General features: G+C 43.7%; 1 protein-coding gene across 2 annotated transcripts in view; it reads right to left on the bottom strand.

Annotated features, from left to right (window-relative positions):
* Positions 1-8,846: 8,846 nt before the first annotated feature.
* The window catches only part of LOC146075001 (threonine--tRNA ligase 2, cytoplasmic-like), a 65,323-nt gene continuing 52,340 nt past the window's right edge, over positions 8,847-21,829 (bottom strand). For both annotated transcript variants that reach the window (XM_083183796.1, XM_083183795.1), the window contains exons 13-19: positions 17,628-17,765; positions 17,455-17,532; positions 17,232-17,332; positions 16,055-16,159; positions 12,073-12,145; positions 11,030-11,144; positions 8,847-9,104 (exon numbers count right to left, since the gene is read on the bottom strand). In XM_083183796.1, coding sequence (XP_083039922.1) covers positions 8,956-9,104; positions 11,030-11,144; positions 12,073-12,145; positions 16,055-16,159; positions 17,232-17,332; positions 17,455-17,532; positions 17,628-17,765 — 759 coding nt within the window. In that variant the 3' untranslated portion in view covers positions 8,847-8,955. The remainder of the gene's footprint in view (positions 9,105-11,029; positions 11,145-12,072; positions 12,146-16,054; positions 16,160-17,231; positions 17,333-17,454; positions 17,533-17,627; positions 17,766-21,829) is intronic.

Here is a 21,829-nt window from a genome sequence, read left to right as displayed (position 1 = left end):
GATTAGGAAAGAAACTGAGACAGATGACACAATGAAAGTGTTGAAAGATATCATTCTGAAAGGTTGGCCAGCAGAAAAACATGCGTGCCCGCTGTCTATTCATGATTATTGGATGTACCGCAGTGACCTTACAGTTGTCGATGGTATTATTTACAAAGGCAATAGGTTTGTCATACCTGCATGACTAACAAAAACTATGCTGTGCAAGATACATGAAGGCCACTTAGGAGAAGAAAAAATGTAAGCGGAGAGCGAGTGAAGTTATGTATTGGTCAAGAATGAACCAAGACATAGCACAGACTACAGCTACATGTGAATTAGGTCTTACGTATAGACCGAAACAACAAGTCGAGCCACTGAGTCCTCATGCAGTGCCAGAGAGACCGTACCAGAAAGTTGGCGCAGAGTTGTTTGATTGTAATGGGAAAACTCACACATTGTCATGACTGATTATTACTCCAACTACCCTGAGGTGAAGACACTACATACAACTAATAGTAAAGCCGTAATCAGTTGCATGAAGTCAATCTTTGCAAGGCATGGTGTTCCTATGGAAGTGTTCACTGACAATGGTCCTCAGTTTTCCAGTGCTGAATTTAGACAATTTGCTGATGAGTGGGAATTTGTCCATACTACGTCAAGTCCCTACTATCCACACTCAAATGGGTTGGTGGAAAGTTCAGTACAAACTGTAAAGAGTCTCATGAAAAAGCTCAAAAAGGTGAAGAAGAATTCTACAAAGTCCACCTTTACAGAATGGACTTTCTGCTGCACAAATGCTGATGGGAATAAGGATTAGAGCAAATCTCCTGATACATGATGAACTGCTTAATACACATAACGCAGCATTGGTCAGACTGAGTAAGGAATGTCAACAGGCGAATCAGAAACTATTCCATGACAGGCGAACAAAAAGCTTATCTGATCTAAAATCGGGTGATGAAAGACCTGAAAGGGAAATACGCAGACCTGAGAGACTCATTGAAACGTGTTAGATGATGTTCTTAATATGATGTTGTTAATTGTAGCATTGAAGCGTACAGGGCTTATCTTTAAAGAAAAGAGGATGTGACGTTAGATTATTAGAATGCTTAATATTTGTAGACACTCCCTTACTAATATGTGTAAGCCTGAATCTTCGGTGATGGTCCCTAGGACCAGGGGAATGCTAGGAAGTGGATGGTCCTGAGGCAGTGTGTCTGGAGTTGGATGGGAATAAAACAGCACAGCAGTTAACTCACATGTCTCTGGGTCCTTATGACTGGATTTACAAACATATGAACAAAAGAATTTCAGCCACAGTCGTGTGGCAGACCCTGTCGCTGAAATGATTGGTTTGTTAAAGTGTGCGTGTCCTGTTTACACAACATAACCCAAAACCCGAAAAGTGGCCGGTGCACATCTCTAGTATATACTGTACCAAGGTCAGAAAATTAGCATTGTAAGACTGTGTGTATGGTTTGCTAGTTTCAAGAGATGTTATAGCTGCATGTGACATGCAGGTAGAGGCCTTCTGAGAACTGATCTTGGCTGAATAAGATGGTAAGAGCTAGAATGCTACTGGATAGCAGACAGCAAGCTTAATTCATTACGACTCCCAGCAGTAGCATGCGGTGGGTCGTCCAACACAGGACAAGGGTGCCCCGCATTTCTGGTCCCTCTCCGTGCGCACTTCCCGAAAAGCACTTAACAGCGATTTTTGTTAACTCCGTCTGAACTTGAATTAGGCCCAAAAAACGGGGATGCAGGATACTGGACTAGAACCAGTGATTGAGATATCAGACTGAACCCTGCAAGCTAGATACACTTGGTGTTGTGAGCAAAACCCGGTGAGCAGGATACCTTAAGAATGCAGGTGTACTTGGCTAAACTCAGCTAGCTGGCTACGCTTGGAACGCTGATATGCCAAGTAAACCCAGCAAGCAGGATACACTTGGATTGCCGTCCTTGCCCTGTGTGTACGGGGATTTAGAATGTAGGGGAGCTAAATCCATTAAGCAGGATAAATGTGGAATGCAGGTGTGCTGAACTAACCCAGTAAGACGCACAAACTTGGAATGCAGGTGTTACAGATAGAACAGACAGGCTTTTTTTGTGCTGAACTAGAATCAGCAGGTGTGTAAAGTCTGGCTGGTACTTATAGGTAAATACAGACTGTGGACAATACTACTGGTAGCAGAAGTCTGGAGCCCAGGACGTAGCTCTGTGAGGCAATGTTGTTCAAGGCAGCTTAATTGTGTCGGAGCTTCCCTTTACTCAGCAATGGTTGGAAGACAGTGTCAGCTGATAACTGTGGATGTAGAATCAGAGGTCAGCTGACTGCAAGTGTCATGGCAGCTCCCATGTTGGCGTTTGGAGGGAACTTTTGGTTTGGGTATCAGAATGATGAAAGCGCTGTACAAGGACAGCATGTACAGACTTCAACGCCAGCTAGGAGTAAAAAGATGCCAGTTGGTCAGGCATAACAATATTGAAATCAGGATTCTGTAGATTAGCCATCCGAGAAAGCAATTCTTGTGAAAGAGTAACTAGCCAGGAAAAAGATTCAGTAAAATAGACTGCAACTTGTATGATGGTAGACTTCTCAGGTAATGATCTTAGCAAAACAGAATACCCTTGGAACTGGTGAGCTGGGATGAACCCTGCGAGAAGGAAATACTGAACTGCAAACTGTAGGCAGAGATAATATATAAGGCAAGCTAGCAGTGAGCCACATCTGACCATATATTTATTTATTATTTATTTATCAACAGATTCTTATATAGCGCACACATATTACGCAGCGCTTTACAGAGTATAGTTGAACATTCACATCAGTCCCTGCCCCAGTGGAGCTTACAATCTATATTCCCTACCACATGTACATGTGCACACAAACATTCTAGGGATAATTTAGTTAGAAGTATATTTTTGGGGATGGTGGGAGGAAACTTGAGTACCCGGTGTAAACCCACGCAAAGGGGGGAGAATATACAAACTCTGCACAGTTAGGGCCATGGTGGGTATCGAACCCATGAACTCAGCGCTGTGTGGCAAGAATGCTAACCATTACACCATCCGTGATGCCCGCAGGTGGACAGTATACAGTAATAAGAGCAGCAGTGTGGTGACCAAAGTGCTTCTCTCAGAGGGCCAGATGTACGAAGCTTGAAAAGTGACCAAATGGAGAGTGATAAACCATCAGCCAATCAGATCCTAACTTCAATGTTACAGGTTGTGTTGGCTTAATCCAGAGAGTCAAACTGACTGTATAATTTCTACAATCCATTAATAGACATATTCATTTAAATGTTAAGATTAAGAGTGATGCCACAATTCAGTTTTTTGATTTAGGCCCTCTCCATGAATTGGGGGGGGGGGGGGGGGTGCGGTGATGGAGCGAGGAGTGAAATGCGGTGTGTGCGGGTATGGTCAGCACTATCGCGTCATCGTGGCCACGCCACATGCTGTGCAATGCCGGTATTACAGGCATTGCACAGTGGTGGGCGGGGCTACAATGACTCGATACAGGGGGGGGAGACTATCGGCAATGCGGGGGACCCAGAGGGGCCGGGAGGCGGACATAATTTTCGGGAGCCTCCCGGCCATTTCAGGAGGGTAGTCCACCCTGATTTAGGCTGCAGGAAGGCAGCGCATACTCTAGTCTTGTTATAATGTATTTTTTTCAATTACAAATGAATAAACACTGTTATCATATAGGAGAGCGGTACAGTAGATTATAAAATGAGAGCCTGGTTTTGATGAATTAACATGAGTAGTAGGTCTTATCGTGGACATACTGTATCCAGCTCATGTTTCCAGGGAAACTGACCAAAGTCACCATCCAAAGCATGCCTATTACTTATCTAATCTCATTATGGGCATCTGTTCCTTAACAATTAAGAGCAGAAATCAGGGGCGGATTGGGATGTAAAAACAGCCCGGGAAATTTATGGAAGCAGCCCTGGGGGCGGGGTCTGCTGAGGGGGTGGAGTCTGTTAAGAGGGGGCGGCCCCTAATAATAGAATCTGATTTATAGTTGCATGCAGTTGCAGCCTGCCTTGTATTTTTTATGCAGTTGCATATGCAACTTTATGCTAATGCTATTACACTGCCACCATTGGCTGAATTTTTGAAACTTTCACCAGCAACCGCAACAGGTAACAAACATACTGGCCCCGAATATAAAACCCCACTGAAAACAAAAACATATGCCCCCACACGACTAAAAAAACACACTGGCCCCCGAAGAAAAAATAAACATTGTCCCAAACAGAAAACAATACACATTGGTGGCCCCAACAGGAGAAAAACTCATGACACCAGACAAAAAAAATAAAAAATTAAACGCTAGCCCCCTGTAAGGCTTCTCAGCACCCTAGGCAAAACATCAACCTACTGTACCCCCCCCCCCCCCTTCTATACTGCCAATACCCACTTTTCAACCCTTTAAGGCAGTGGTTCCCAAACTGTGTGCCGTGGCTCCCTGGGGTGCATTGGGACACTTGCAGGGGTGCCACGGGTTGGTGGTCCAGGACCAATTCAAATTATTTATGATCAATTATTTATGGACAAAACCAGTGCTGGTGGCTGCCAATCATAAACTATGTGTACAATCAGAAGCAAATCCTGCCCTTTACCACATAACTGAACCTAACAAGTACATATAAACACAATCTACTTAATTTTATATATATTTTTTGGGGACTAAGGGTGTCGTGGAAAAATTCTGATACTCTAGGGTGCCATGATTCGAAAAAGATTGGGAACCCCTGCTTTAAGGCATACTTGCTTAACGATTCGGAATAGATGCTCCCAAAACTCGGGTGGTCCTCCCAGCCCCCTGGGAAGGTCGGCACGTTCCCTGGAGGCCGTCAGGAGAGGGCAGCAAAGTAGGAAAGTATGCCCCAAGGGAAAGTATGGAGGCTAGGCCTTAGAAGTTCCACAACAAGGATCCTCATAGACATCCTTGATTTTATGATAGGCAGAATTGGTGGTGCACCCCCAGATCCCAGCGCCCTAGGCAGCTGCCTAAAGCTGCCTAATGGTTGAGCCAGCCGTGAACCCTGGTCATATGCTTGGCTCTAAAAAAATAGTTCAATATCTATATCTATCAATCTATATCTATATATCTATCTATCCATATATGTGTGTGTGTAAGACAAGAACAGGCGCTCCTTGGTGCAATTACGCTTTTTCAAAAACTTTTATTCCATTTAAAAGACACCGATAAAGCTGCGAGCTTTGCAGCTTACCGGGTCGGCTACAATGAGGGCCAATATGCCGTAATGCCCATTACACATTATGCCACACATTATGCTATGCGTAAATGCCCCAAGTACTGTTTATACACATAATGCCACAAGTAGTGCCCCTTACACAATGCCCCATTATTGTCCCTTACAAATTACACCCAGTAGTGTCTATTATACATAATGCCAACAGTAGTGCCCCTTACACAATGCCTGGAGTAGTGCCCATTGCAGTATGCCCCCATTACTGCAAACTGTGTAATCTAGTCTAGTCCAGCCCAGAGCCCAGCATTTGGCATCCCACCACCACCGCTGATGCTACTGAAGACGGGGAGGAGAGTACAGCCTGCAGAGGCGCTGAATTGATTTTTAAATATGGTGCCGGCTCGTGAGCCAATTGAAGCCAATCAATAACTGCTGCAGCTGGACCACAAGCTCTGAGAGCAGTGGTGGCTGACAATCAGCAGTGAGTGGTCATGTAGGTGGTGTACCCACAGTGCAAATGGGCAAGGCACCACTGGCACACACCTAGTTAAGGTCCTGCACATCACTTAGTGCCCCCTATTCACATTACGCTTCACAGTAGTGTCCCTTACACAAAATGTCCACAGTAGTAGCACTGCTTATATATATGGCCTTATTCTAGTTCACTCTTTCTGACAAAATCCTTCTTCGATGGACAAAACCATGTGCACAGCAGGTGGGGCAGATGTTACTTGTGCTGAGAGAATTAGATTTGGGTGGGGTTTTACTTCAAAGTGAGATCTACACAAAATAACTCACCCAAATCTAATTCTCTCTGCACATGTTACATCTGCCCTACCTGCAGTGCACATGGTTTTGTCCATCTAAGAAGGATTTTGTCAGAAAGAGTGAACTAGAATAAGGCCCATAATGCCCAGAGTAGTAGAACCCTTACACTTACATAATGTCTACAGTAGTGGTGCGGTTTACACATAATCCCCACTGTTAGCCACAGTAGTAGACAGTAGTAGTGCTGTGTAAAGCCCGCACCAGTTGTGGACAGTAGTAGTGCTGCATAATGCCAGCACCAGTTTCTGAAGTTGCAGCACTGCGTAACGGCCACACCAGTTGCTGACAATAGTAACGCTGTGTAACGCCCACACCAGTTGCCGAAAGTAGCAGCGCTGTGTAACGCCCGCACCAGTTGCTGACAGTAGCAGCGCTGCATAACGCCTGCACCATTTGCCAACAGTAATATCGCTGCGTAACGCCCGCACCAGTTTCTGACAGTAGCAGCGCTGCATAACGCCTGCACCATTTGCCAACAGTAGTAGCGCTGCCTAATGCCCACACCAGTTGCTGACAGGAGTAGTGCTGTGTAGCGCTTGTGCCAGTTGACGACAGTAGTGACACTGTGTAACACCCTCACCAGTTGCTGACAATAGTAGCGCTCACGCCAGTTGCCGACAGTAGTAGCGATGCGTAATTTCGATACCAGTTGCTGACAGTATTAGCGCTGCATAACATCCTCACCAGTTGCCGATAGTAGTAGCGCTGTGTAACGCCCACACCAGTTGCCAACAGTAGCAGTGCTGTGTAACGCCCACACCAATTGCTGACAGTAGCAGCGCTGTGTAACGCCCACACCAGTTGCTGACAGTAGCAGCGCTGTATAATGCCCACACCAGTTGCCGACAGTAGCAGTGCTGTGTAACGCCCGCACCAGTTGCTGACAGTAGCAGCGCTGCATAACGCCTGCACCATTTTCCAACAGAAGTAGTGCTGCATAAGGCCCTCACCAGTTGCCGACAGTAGTATCCCTGCGTAATGCCCGCACCAGTTGCCGACAGTAGTGACACTGCATAATGCCCTCACAGTGAGGGCCTCACCAGTTGGCGACAGTAGTGGCACTGCGTAATGCCATCACCAGTTGCAGACAGTAGTATCCCTGCATAATGCCCACACCAGTTGCCGACAATAGTGACACTGCATAATACCCTCACCAGTAGCCGACAGTAGTGACACTGCATAATGCCTTCACGGTGAGAGCATTATGCAGTGTCACTACTGTCGGCAACTGGTGAGGGTCTCACCAGTTGGCGACAGTAGTGACACTGTGTAACGCCCTCACCAGTTGCCGAAAGTAGTGACACTGCATAAATGCCCGCACCAGTTGCCAACAGTAGTATCCCTGCGTAATGCCCGCACCAGTTGCCGACAGTAGTGACACTGCATAATGCCCTCACCAGTTGACGACAGTAGTGACACTGCGTAACGCCCTCACCGGTTGCCGACAGTAGTATCCCTGCGTAATGCCCGCACCAGTTGCTGACAGTAGTGACACAGCATAACGCCCACACCAGTTGGCGACAGTAGTGACACTGCGTAACGCCCTCACCGGTTGCCGACAGTAGTATCCCTGCATAATGCCCGCACCAGTTGCCGACAGTAGTATCCCTGCGTAATGCCCACACCAGTTGCCGACAATGGTGACACTGCATAATGGCCTCACCAGTTGCCGACAGTAGTGACACTGCATAAAACCCACACCAGTTGCCGACAGTAGTGACACTGCGTAACACCCTCACCAGATGCCGACAGTACTATCCCTGCGTAATGCCAGCACCAGTTGCCGACAGTAGTGACACTGCGTAACGCCCTCACCAGTTGCCAACAGTAGTATCCCTGCGTAATGCTCACACCAGTTGCCGACAGTAGTGACACTGCATAAAGCCCACACCAGTTGTCGACAGTAGTGACGCTGCGTAACACCCTCACCAGATGCCGACAGTAGTATACCTGCGTAATGCCAGCACCAGTTGCCGACAGTAGTGACACTGCATAATGGCCTCACCAGTTGCCGACAGAAGTGACGCTGCATAATGCCATCACCAGTTGCTGACAGTAGTAGTGCATAATGCCCGCACCAGTAGTAGTGCTGTGTAACGCCAGCACCACCACTTTTTTTACCTTAAGGCTGGCTGGCTGGCAGTGGACCTGCTTCTTCTTTCTTTCATTAACTGTGCTCCTGTGTAGCTCCACCCCCTTCCACGCGTGTAGCTCCGCCCCTTTCACTCGTGTAGCTCCGCCCCTTCCACGATCTTCTGTCATCATTCATGACTGAGTGATGATGAGTGACATTAAAAGGGGCTGGGGGACAGAAGGGAGCTCAGCTCTGTGCTGCCGGCGCTGCTGTCTCATGCAGTCAGTGTGACTGACAGTGAACTGGCAGCCGGCATCCACAGAGACTGACTGAGGGCAGCAGCGGCAGGGATATACTCCCTGCTCCATCCTCACACAGACGGCCGGTGAGGTGACAGTGCAGACTGCAGAGACAGAACCGCGGGAGCAGCTGCGTGCTGCCGGACATGCGCACCAGCCCTCCCGCGGACATTTTTACTCCAGTAAGAGCTGGCGCAGCCATTTTTGTTTGGGGAAAAGTCCGCGGCCAAGCCAGGGAGGGGGTGAGCAGCCCCTTAATGACTATTTTGGGCCGGCCCACCGGGAAACGACCCGGTTTCCCGCCAGGCCAATCCGCCCCTGGCAGAAATTCATGTGGATGTAAGAAAATCCTTTATCTGTGCGCTCTCCATAAGAATTCAGACTTTATGCAATTATTATAGAATTAGAAAGAAGTAACAGAAGTCAAAATAATTACCAAAGTTTTATTAATTGGCAATATGTTGCATATTTTTTTGTACAGTGCCAGCAGTATTGAACGGAACGTCTATGAAAACTAAACATTTCCTTTTGTTCAGCTTTAGAATTCCTCTTCTGCATTTTTACAGTGTGACTTTTTTAAGGCTTCCAGTTTATTTAATGCAGAGGTGACGGACACCTCTCCGTGCACCTTGTTGTCTCTTGTCCGCACGTTCACAGCATGGTTTGCCTTCTCTTTCTCTCCAACCACTGAAAGGACAAGTGTTGTTTAATACAAGGAAATAAGCCAACAAACTCATTGGGCCTTATTTTGGTTCATTCTTTCTGACCAAATCCTTCTTAGATGGGCAAAACCATGTGCACTGCAGGTGGGGCAGGTGTTACTTGTGCAGAGAGAATTAGATTTGGGTGGGGTTTTACTTCAAAGTGAGATCTATATTGCAGTGTAAAAATAAAGCAGTCAGTATTTTCCCTACACAGAAACAAAATTACTCACCCAAATCTAATTACATCTGCCCCCCCAGCAGTGCACATGGTTTTGTCCATCTAAGAAGGATTTTGTCAGAAAGAATGAACCAAAATAAGGCCCATTGTTTGGAGAAACAAACTTGCCATCCCTGCTATATCAGAATCAGTGGGTTTACCCCATTTGGACGAACATTTCAAAGCCACAAATAATTTACCCTGATAGCAGCACATTGCTACACCAGCAATCCTTATCTGTTATCATATGATTGTTATGGCTCTCTGTATATAAAGCACATTGCTGCCCACTGTGAGAGACCATCTCATCATGGCCGCCTTCCAGACAGCAAAGCTGAGACGACAGATACTGTCAGTCTGGGATTGGGAGATTATTTGGGACCATTATTGTGCTGCATAACATACAGAGAATTGTAACATTCGCAAGGTGACATCATTTGACCTCCTAACACTAATGACAAGAGAAAGTGAAAGTGAAGCACCAGCGATTAAAAATATTTAAAATATTGTATTTTTTCATATACAACCCAATAATTCTGAAGAATAAAAATATTTTAAAAGTGTTTCATTTAACAAGTATTTTTCCACAAAAAATAAATTGTACCACCACCAGGTTTCCCATTTAATAGGAGTTTTCAATCCCGGATGATATTTCCGATCCTCAGATCAGAATAGCTGCCATTTTCACATAGACTAGATCAAATTCTCATTCGATCGATTCAGTGTTCTTTTTTTCCCAACAACTTTTGGAAACATGTAGAAAGTCAGAAAATACATGAATCGGCGCATCCATGTTTTTTTCCCAGTGGAAAGGGCTGTTAATTCACAAATTTAATGTCCGTTTTTCAAGAATGCAGATTCGGCTTTCAAAAGGCTGATTTCTGTGTATTGGAAATATTGGTCAGCGTTGAATATCCCCCCCCCAAGTGGAAATAAAGTTTATTGTCAAATGCGGCCATACATCAGCACCTAATTCCCTCAATTTAATCAAATCCACCCAGCAAAAACACCAATCGTGGCCATCAATAGTCAGCAATCTATCTGGGAATCAGGGAAATTCTGTATTTTAAAAACCCCTGATAATTTTTTTGTTTGGAATCAGGATATCCAACATGTTAGATTTCCCAGTCCCCAGTGATGGCAGAACAGGGATTTGGGGCAATACATGGAAATGTATGGGCCCTAAATGTAAAGGGATGCATCAGCGATTTGTTTACAACAAATAAGAATAGGGATGCAATGTATACAATTGCATCTACACAGCAGTTACAATAGTTATCTGCATTGGTAAACAAAGTTTGAGTAAAATATACACTAATTTGCGAATTATCATTTACTAAATGGAAATAATGGGTACATTCGCCAGAGATAGGGCTTCTCCAAATTTCATAAGCCCACAGGTGGGCATATCTATCTCCAGCCGCCTCCAGTGGTACATTCCCATGCAAAGCATTGAATGAAGCAAAATGTGAATGAAGTTCAACATTTTGTTGCCCTATCGTGGGGTAATGATAATAAAGTGAATCTCATCTCATCTCTCATCTCAAAGCACGGCAAAATCTATTCACAGTAGGCAAAAAAGTGATACACAAAAATGCATGGGAAGGAATTCATAGAGGAACAGCAAACAATTCCTAGAGCTGGTTGCTGTCTGCCCAGTCTATACATTAAAGTGTTGGTCTTTAAATTACCGAAAATTAAGTTGTACTGAGCCAGCTGCGCATTTCGGATCTTCTTGTTCAACGTGCAGCTATTGTCTAAGTCCACGTCAGTCATAAAACCAGCATCGAAAAAATCTTTACACACCTGAATAACAATAAACACTTATTAAAGTGAAGTGCAAAATATCAAAGGGCGAATGTACTAAAAATGACTAAGCTCCAATGAGGAACAGGCTCTTAATGCTCTGTGTAATAAGTTGGAGGAGTGTAGAATATTTTGATGGCATTCTCACTGTCAAAGTTTATTAGGTTGACAATTGAATGCTGACATGGTTATAATGTTGACACCAATTCACTGAGGACAATGTCGTTTAAGTGTACTTCCATTCTAATCTGAACTGTAAAGCGAATGGAAATGTTGACATAATTACTATGTCAAAATTCTGTCAATGTAGACAATTTGGGGGAAATTTACTAAGATGTGTATTCTACTTCACATGTGATGTTGCTATGGGCAACCAATCAGAATTTACTTCTTATTTAGTTAGCACCCTCTAGAAGATAGTAGACAGGATCTGATTGGGTGCCCATAACAGCATCACATGTGAAGTAGAATCTTAGTAAGTTTCCCCCTTTGTATCGGTCGTCATTTCAATCATATTTACATTCAAAATGTGAATGAAGTTCGACATTTAAAGTATGACTGCATACCAGTTGTAGATGTATAAATACAGGAAAATAATAATAGCAGCAACCACAGTGAACATTGAAAGTCCAGTGATTGAGTGATTCCGTGTTTCTAAAATCTGCTATTCACAGTATATGTTATATCACAGCAAATAGTGTGTACAGAGGTTTCAACGGGTGATTTCTGGAGGAAGTTCTATTTTAAATAACAGGATTACAGCAAGTTGTAATATACAGCTTAGTAATTATATCTACCAAATAATTATTAATGCTGAAACATTTATATACGCAGATTTCCAATGCTGTTCTCATACAGGTTGCTATTTAGAGTTACTGTATGTAGTTCTAGTTCGGTTTCTAAAAATGTATGACTCAATATTTTTTACCTGTTGTGCATAGTCCTCACAGCTAGGTCCCACAGGGACTACCATGATTTGCCGAGGTGAAAGCCAAAACGGCCTAGGGAAAAATACAATTAAAAAAATATGAAAGCAAAACAGTGGGAAATATTTCTGAAAACTGAGCAGAAAGTAATGGTACAGGTTGAGTATCCTGTATCCGGACATCCATTATCCGAATTATTCCAAAAACCGTGGTTTTTGGAATCATTAGAATATTTTTTTTGTTTGTTTTTTCCCCCCCCTAACCCTCTTTTCATACTTACCAAGTCCCAGGGCGTCCACAGCAGGCCTCCGGCATCTTCTCCAGGGTCTCCAGCGGTCCCAGGAATGCATTGCGCGGGTGTTCGCGCGCGCCGGTGACGTCACCGGTGCTCGCGCACACCCGCGCAATGCATTCCTGGGACCGCTGGAGACCCAGAGAAGATGCCGGAGGCCTGCTGTGGACGCCCGGGGACTGCGTGAATGCCGAGGGACCACCGGACACCATCAGGGGACAGGTAAGTATGCCAAAAAAAAAATATTCCAAAAACCGAAAAATTCCCCTATCCGGAATGCTCGTGGTCCCAAACATTTCGGATAGGGGATACTCAACCTGTACAGCAAAACAGCTATTGCCCACAGCAAGAAAATAGCAAAAAACAAAGTGTTGGGATTTGGCATATCATTCAACAAACAATTAAATACAGGTAAGTCAATTAAGGAGACCAGATTGATAATTGGTAAAGGAAGGAAATCTGGTGATAGTAGGGTGCTATCTGATAGACAAGGTTCAGTCTTAGGTCCTCTGCTTTTCTCAATTTATACCTCCTCACTTGGGAAACTAATCAACTCTTTTGGATTCCAGTATCACCAGCAGGCTGATGATACTCAAATCTATCTATCCTCCCCGGAATTGTCACCATCAGTACTGCTCCGTGTCTCTGAATGTCTATCTGCCATTTCATCTTGGATGTCATCTCACCACCTCAAACTCAACATTTCCAAAACAGAATTAATTATATTTCCACCAGCCAAGAGCAGTTACCAACCTGATATCTCTATCATTGTTGAGAACACAACTATTAATCCTACTCCACAAGCTCGCTGCCTAGGGGTCATCCTCGACTTTATTCATCACATTCAATCTGTCTTTAAATCGTGTTACATGCATCTAAAAAACATATCCAAAATTCGTCTGTACCTTACACAAGACACTGCAAAAACTCTAATCCATGCACTCATTATATCACGCATTGATTATTCCAATGGCCTCCCTACCGGTCTTCCTAAGAAAAGACTTTCACCACTACAATCCATTTTAAATGCAGCTGCAAGGCTGATCTTCCTGGCTAGACATTCATTGTCTGCTTATCCACTCTGCCAGTCCCTCCATTGGTTGCCTGTATATTACCGCATTAAATATAAAATACTTCTACTTACGTACAAAGCCATCACTCTAACTTCACCGACTTATATCTCTTTGCTGATCTCAAAATATATCCCCACTCGACCTCTCTGCTCTGCACAAGATCTGCGTCTCTCATCCACACTCATTACTCGATCCCACTTACCACGCAGGATTTTTGTATGGAATTCCCTTCCACGCACACTAAGACTCTCCTCTAGCTTCCAAAATTTCAAGCATTCCCTGAAAACTCACCTCTTCAGGCAAGCTTATCATATTCAGGAACACCCACACAACCTCCAGTAGCATTCATATTTAATTGCATCCCATCAGGACCGTCTAGTAATCTGCTGGGACTGCCATGCTATGGAATTCTATCCTTATGTATCCCTCCTATTATCCCTATAGTTTGTAAGCTTGTGAGCAGGGCCCTCCTACCTCCAGGTCGGTTTGTATCTACCCAGTTTGTTGTTTCCAATTGTAAAGCGCAACGGAATATGCTGCGCTATATAAGAAACTGTAAATAAATAAATAAATAGACATCTGTCTCTGTGGGAAGTCAGAGATTTTAATGGCGGCACCAGTAATCCCCACGTGTTCCAAAAAATGACATAGAAGATCTGATTTTGGATGCTAGCTGGCTTGCTCAGATCAACAACTTTACTAGTACAGCTTAGAGAATTAAAAGTAAGTCATATTGGCTGACATGCAATAGTGCTCATAAATGTGTCATTGTTGAATGAATCTTAACTAAATAATCTTAATAAAGTCCTAAAAGTACATTCTAAGTGTTAAATCCCATAACCTGCAAGGTAATAATAGATAATAACACCCAATGTTCTATTTATTTTATTTATTTACAGTTTCTTATATAGCGCAGCAGATTCCTTTGCGCTTTACAATGGTAGACAGTGATAAAACAAACTGGGTAACGACAGATAGACTTGGCGGTTAGAGGGCCCTGCTGCAAGCTTACAATCTATAGGGATAATAGGAGGGAAACACAAGGACAGGCATCAGTAATAGCATAGCATAGCACCAAGTTACAAGTCCAGGAAGGAAGCTATATAATACATAAGTGCCTCAGAGGGTTATGCGTGTAGAACTTAAATATGATAGACTTGACTGAAGAGGTGAGTTTTCAGGGAAAACTTGAAAGTTTGGAGGCTAGTAGAGAGTCTTATTGTGCGTGGAAGGGCATTCCATAGGATGGGAGCAGCCCGATGAGAGTCCTGTAATAGTGAATGGGAGCTAGTGATCCATGCAGAAGAGAGACGCAGATCATGTGCAGAGTGGAGTGGTCGAGATGGGAGACATTTTATGATAAGTAAAGAGATATAAGCTGGTGCAGTATGGTTAACAGCTTTATATGCAAGTAGAAGTGTTTTATATTGAATACGGTAAGATACAGGCAACCAATGGAGGGACTGGCAGAGCGGATCAGCAGACGATGAGCGTCTTGCAAGGAAGATCAGCCTAGCAGCAGCATTTAAAATGGATTGCAGTGGCGAGAGCCTGTTCTTGGGAAGACCAGTTAGGAGACTACTGCAATAATCAATGCAGGATATAATGAGTGCATGGATAAGAGATTTGGTTGTGTCTTGTGTGAGATAGGGTCGTATTTTGGATATGTTTTTAAGATGCATGTAACATGATTTGGAGACAGATTAAATGTGGGGAAGAAAGGACAGTTCAGAGTCGAGGATGACCCCTAAGCAACGAGCTTGTGGGGTAGGGTGGATTGTCGAGTTGTCAACAGCTATGGAGATGTCAGGATGGTAACTGTTCTTAGTTGGCGAGAATATAAGTAATTCCATTTTGGAAATATTAAGTTTGAGTCGGCGAGAAGACATCCAATATGAGATGGCAGACAGACATACAGAGACTCGGCCCAAAACCACTGGTGACAACTCTGGGGTTAATAGATAGATTTGAGTATCATCCGCATATAAGTGATACTGAAATCCGAAAGAGCTGATTAGTTTGCCAATTGTATTAGTATAGATTGAGAAAAGCAGAGGACCTAAGACTGAGCCTTGCGGAACTCCGACTGACAGAGGTAGTGAAGAGGAAGTATAGTCAGAGAAGCGAACACTGAAAGGCACCAGACTATCCACCCATTTTGACACAGAAATAAAACAAATAAAAGAACAACAACCATGAAACAGGGCGTAAGTGAGAGTTTAGGTTACCCAATGGATATTCCGGGTCTGTCTGGAAGTAGATGCAGCTCAGACCAAGTATTTTGGAGATTTAGGTAAATCTATATATGTCTGTATCAGCATTTACCAACTAACAAATTCCTATTTGCAGTGCCACTTCTGATGGAAGTACACAGCGAAAACAGCAGTTGCTCAGGGGTGAATTCTGCCATACTGGAGAGCCCCCTGGCATGGGTTCCTCACATATTGGCCAGTTTGGGACAATGTAAATTTGTTTAAATATTTGGAATGGTGGAATCAGGGTCCTACCAAATTGTCAATGCAATATTATTTCAGTATTATTAAAAAAATATATACGGATCTTCTACTTAAGTAAGATAAAATTATTAAACAGAGAGGCAGTAATTAGAAAATGTCATACCACTTTCCCCCATAGTTTTCACATAGAATTGCTATCATCCTCTCCACTGATCCCAAGATGGCGCGATGAATGATTACTGGACGTTTCTTGTCATCTCCATCTTTGCTTCAGGTGAAAAATACACAGAAATAGTTAAACACAGTAACAGACATGCAGCAACACAAAATATAATTGAAGTAATACATTTTATTGTAACATGGTAAAAAGGAAAAAAAAACCTCCAAAACATTTCAAAGTTCTTCATTCTTTAAAAACATTTAATTTGGAAGGGATGGCTAGATTTAGCGATATGGTCATAATGTCAGAGCAAAAACACATCTTGTAACATCGCTTACCACAGCAACATAGGATGACTTTGGGCCACCAGTCACCAGAGGTTGTTGCGTAAACCCCAACTGGTTATCTGTTGAGCCCCATTATCCTATTAGCATAGTGTGCGAGTGGCTTCTGTTGTGCATGCAGAGTGCCTTTTTTATACATGAGGAGTACCATTAAGCCCTGGAAAATAACACCACTTGATAAATCTACGGCTCAGTGTGGACTTTTAGCCTACATTGGGCTGAACCAGTATTCAGTCATCAGTTTACTAGGAACCAGTGACATCCTTGAGGTACAACCTAAAATCGTCCATACACAAGTGTAATTTTGCCAGATTCCGATGCACCAGGACGTGAAAATCAGGTGAAATCGGGCAAATCTCATGTGTTTTAGATCCAATCCAATGCAGGGTACTGTGCGCATTGGTTCGGAGACCCTAGATAGCAAGTGCTGCATGTAGGATCTGATCAGATTGGACAGCCTCCACCAGAACTTGCTGGGAACCCATGCAATATATTTAGCATGAAAAGGACCACATGCAAAGCGGCTTGGAATTCTCCCCTCGGAGAAGTTGCATTAATGTATGGGGGTCCTAATAGTCAAGAGATCTGACCTAAATAATAGTGAGTCCTAATTCACAAATAGGATGCATTTTGCATGTTCTGTTGAGGATAGGTCCACATTAAAAGAATCTTTAAAAAACAGCCGGTATTTGACAAATTGTATAAATTATAGCATTAGAAATATTTGGTTCCATTTTTGACCCATAAGTTAAGGGTGTGTAAAGCGATCATTGATTATTTTGCTTTTCAGGATCGGAATGGAAAAGAAGAGAAAAGGAAATTGAAAGACTTCATACTTAACATAAGTCAGGTTAAACCGGGTCGGCAGTTGGAAATCCAACTGTATTGTTGCACATTGATGGTATCTGCCTATGGCGTCTCTGATGTTGATGTCAATCTGCAATAGAAGACCCAATCCAGATGTGTTGTCTATATGGGTTGATATTCACTTTAATTTGACAACTTTCTAATTCTAAGTACAAAACACAACAATACTTATTACTGGGGGAAAATGCTCACCTTGGGACCATAGAAAGCTCCATCTCCAGGGTTCAATTTCCAGGGCTGTCCAAAGTCATTCAGACTGCTCTCCAGTTGCTGAAAGCACAAAGCATAACGTTAGCGCTTTACCCTGCTGGAAATATGCCACAAAGAAGACGGTAATAGTGACAATGATAGCTGGTAATAAAGACCTTCTCAGCTTGATTCCACATTTCAATTTCTCCGAGGTAGTTCTCAGGCCTGGTTGAAAGATGGAGTTGGAAAGTGAACCCAAATACCGTGTATACAGACTGCAGGAACTCTAAGCATCCCTTCATCTCCTCCTCTATCTGTGAAACAAATTATTATGGTTAAAAATAGAAATTTCTTAATGTCACCACCATCGTACATTTATATGGATTGATTTGTCCCTGTACGATTACCATATTAATTTGTAAAAAACGAGTTCTTTTTTGTGTGAAAATAAAATAAAAAGATTTTCCATTAAACAAAAGCCTTGATTCGGTGTATGGTTCCTCAGCACCCTAGGTAAAATTTCAACCTAATGCACTCCCGCCCCCCCCAACCCCCTACTGCCACCAATACTCCCTTTTCTGCCCCTCAAGTCAAAGTGTGGAGGTGGCGGCTTGTACTTAATAAAGGTGATGGCTGAAAATGTCTAAGGATATCTTCTTCATATATACCCTTCATTTTGTAGTAGGCACACTCGGTTGTGCCCCCCCCAGATCTTGGTGCCCTAGGCTTCCTAATTGTAGAGCCGACCCTGTAACTACAGTAACTAACCCTTTTATTGCTCTGCTAGTCAGCTACATTAGCCTCATACCACTTACTGCTATGGTTGGTGCCAGCAATTTTGGGTTTAATTTTAATTAGAGCAGAGTTCTGAGATGCGTGCTCCTGTGCTGAAAATCCATGCATGTTTATTGTATCAATAATATCAGAGCAAGTCACGCAAATGTGGATTTGTTAACTCTGCAGTTTGCGATAAGGCATGAAAAAGTGGGGCACCCTGAACCCCCAAAAAAGTAAATAAGAAAGCTAGCAGCTTTTAGTGGCAATTAGAGATCTCACAAGGAAACTTGTATTCACAAATGACAGATGACAGCCAGCAAGTGTATTTTAGCAAATACTGTAAATGTGTGTAAAGCAGTGGTTCCCAAACGGTGTGCTTTGGCACATAGTGGTGCATTGGAACACTTGCAGGGGGGGGGGGGGGTGTGCCGGACGGGATCCCGACAGTCATTAACCCGACGTCGGGATCCCGACTGTTAAAATACAGACGGCCGGGTTCCCGACGGCCACCAGCTATTTTCCACGACCCCCATAGAGGGAAAATATGCGTGGCGAGCGCAGCGAGCCCCCAAGGGGCTTTGTTGCGCTGGCCACGCTGTCTGAGTCCGGGCAGTCGGGATCCTGACTTCGGGATAATGACCCCGCAAGGGGACACAATTTTTTTTTAAAGTATTCTGTGTCCCCTCGCGAGGCTCGCTACGCTTTTTAAAGAACATAACATGAACATCAGGTGACTTATTGCTCATATTTCACTAAACAAATTTAAATAGTTTCTTATTCATTGGAGTATACCAAAAGGTACTGCACTACATAATGACATTTTGGTACTTATGTAGTATCTGGGCGCCCGATTTAGAAATCGGGTCGGATCGGGCACATCGCATCGCATCGCATGCGACCAAATCGGATGCGATGCGATGGGACCCAATTTTTCCATAGGATTCAATGTTAAAATGGTCTGAGTCCATTTTAACATAGAATTCAATGGGAAAAAGGGGTCCTGTTCCTTGCCCCACTATCCAAGTGGGCATGGAGTTGGATATAAACCTGTGGCGAGCGTAGCGAGCCACCGAGCCCGAAGCGTGGCGAGCGTAGCGAGCCCCGCGAGGGGACACAGAATACTTTAAAAAAAATCTGTGTCCCCTTGCAGGGCTCGCTTCGCTCGCCACGCTTCGGGCACGAAGCGTGGCGAGCGAAGCGTGGCGAGCGAAGCGTGGCGAGCGAAGCGTGGCGAGCGAAGCGTGGCGAGCGAAGCGAGCCCCGCAAGGGGACACAATTTTTTTTTAAAGTATTCTGTGTCCCCTCGCGAGGCTCGCTACGCTCGCCACGCTTCGGGCTTGGTGGCTCGCTACGCTCGCCACAGGTTTATATCCAACTCCATGCCCACTTGGATAGTGGGGCAAGGAACAGGACCCCTTTTTCCCATTGAATTCTATGTTAAAATGGACTCAGACCATTTTAACATTGAATCCTATGGAAAAATCGGGTCCATCGCATCGCATCCGATTTGGTCGCATGCGATGCGATGCGATTATCGCGTCGCATCGCGTTGATTGTATGCCTTAAGTTAAGGCATACAATCAAAAAATCGGGCGCCCAGATAGTACATAAGTACCGACATTTTTCATTAAGAACTTTTAAACACAATTTTCTGAGGTAAAAAGCTGCACAACCTAATTTGAAGCTAAACGTACGTTTACTAAATTTGCAAAAGCACAGCCTGCCCGTAATGGTCTGTTTTACACACTGCCATTAAATTGGACTTATGTAAAAACATTTTAAGCATGGTCATTACAATAGTGTGTGCAATGTGTGCCGTTGCTAGGGGTTCCAGGGGCTTAGGATGGCCTGGACCCAGGTTATAAAGTTGCACTCAAATTTCTGAGCTTTGTTAAGCAATTGCCCAGCCTGAAATGTGTGACATTACATTTTAAGGGAGGGGGGCATTGTAATGTGCCCTATTAGGAAATGGGTCACTATGTCATAGAAGGTTATCCTGGTACCCCGTTAAAACATTGTGAGTGGAAAAAAATAGTTTTTTTGCTATTTTTCCCAATGTCTCCATAATTTATGATATCAGCCTATGCTATTTGATCCCCCATTGAAAAGTCCTGCTTTGTAAGAAAACTAACAAGGTTTAGTGAAACTAGTTTGTTTTCATGGAACAAATTCTTGGAGAGCAAGAGAGAGAATGTCACTTTGTGATGCACCAAAAGAGAGATGATTTAAAATATAACCTTTGTTTATTATTTTCTAAGACCTCTAGCGAAAATAAACACATAAAAAAGGATAAAAATATCCTTGTTGCCGTGGGGTCCCACTTCTCAATTTAATTTTAATAAATTTAATGTTTTCACTTTGATTGTGTTAATGCACTTTTTGTCTGTAAGTAAAACTGGTTAATACAGATATTTCCAGTTATCAGTACTTTAATACCTATGGTTATTAGCGGTATCACTGTGAGTGCCTTATTTATATAATATGCAAAACCGAATAAATCTGGGGTGTGAGAATAACCATCAATTTATGGTCCCACACAACAGAGCGGTATTCTTTTTATCAGAGTGGCGATAGACATGCGCTCCCAAATGAATTAGTAAGGTGCCCGATAAAATATCTGAGCCCTACTTGGGGCTAAGCTATGTAAATTACCACTGGTATAGACGGGGCAGATCACAGTAAGTGGTTAGCTGGGTGCTGTTGGTCCGGTCTGTCAGCTGGGACAGCGGAGCTCGCAGTGTGATATCAGTTGCACTGCGCCCGCTTGTCACATCGGCTTGCAAGTAGCATGACCGGCTCCCAGCACAGTATGCGGCATTGTCTTGATCAGCCTGTGAGGCTGTCAGCCAGTGTACAAGGCAACGGAGTCAGGTGGTGCACACCGTGCCTGTTTGCTGAGCTAAGTGCTTAGTGCACGCCGCTGCTAATACCGCTAAAGGAAATAAAACAGATCAAAATGCATTCATAAAGGAGAGGGGAAGTGGGAGCACACCACAGAGTGTACGGTCGGCGTACGCTTCGCTAGTGAGCTTCATCAGGACCACCTGAGTGTTTGCCTGGAAGCCCTTTAAGTAACTGCCCAATTGTGCATATTCATGAGCCTCACTGCCACTAATTCCATCACCTGGAAGTTAATTAATTGATAGTAATGCTGATGCCTTTACAGCTTGTCAGTACTATGGAGCAGAGTATGTACCGTATATACTCGAGTATAAGTCGACCCGAATATAAGCCGAGGCACCTAATTTTACAACAAAAAACTGGGAAAACTTATTGACTTAAGTGGGACCCTCACTCGAGTATAAGCCGAGGGGGACTTTTTCAGCATAAAAACTCTTCTGAAAAAGTAGGCTTATACTCGAGTATATATGGTATGTCATTGGACTCAAACTAAATCCGTTAAGGGAGAGCTGAATCTCATGTGTGTAGTGGTGTGGACATGATGGATTGTATACGTCTCTAAATACAGGAGATAGTATTTGAGCAGAATAAAGTTTTTAACACTTAAGTTAGTTGTCTTTTCTCTGTAAAAGTCTTGAAGATATATGGTTGTGTTGCCCACAGATCGAGTAAAAGGGAGCATAGTAGTAGTTACATAATT

The sequence above is a fragment of the Crinia signifera genome, chromosome 4, assembly GCF_055691185.1.
Source record: "Crinia signifera chromosome 4, ASM5569118v1, whole genome shotgun sequence".
In the NCBI taxonomy this organism is placed as follows: Eukaryota; Metazoa; Chordata; class Amphibia; order Anura; family Myobatrachidae; genus Crinia; species Crinia signifera.
This window is presented reverse-complemented; position numbering and strand designations above follow the sequence as displayed.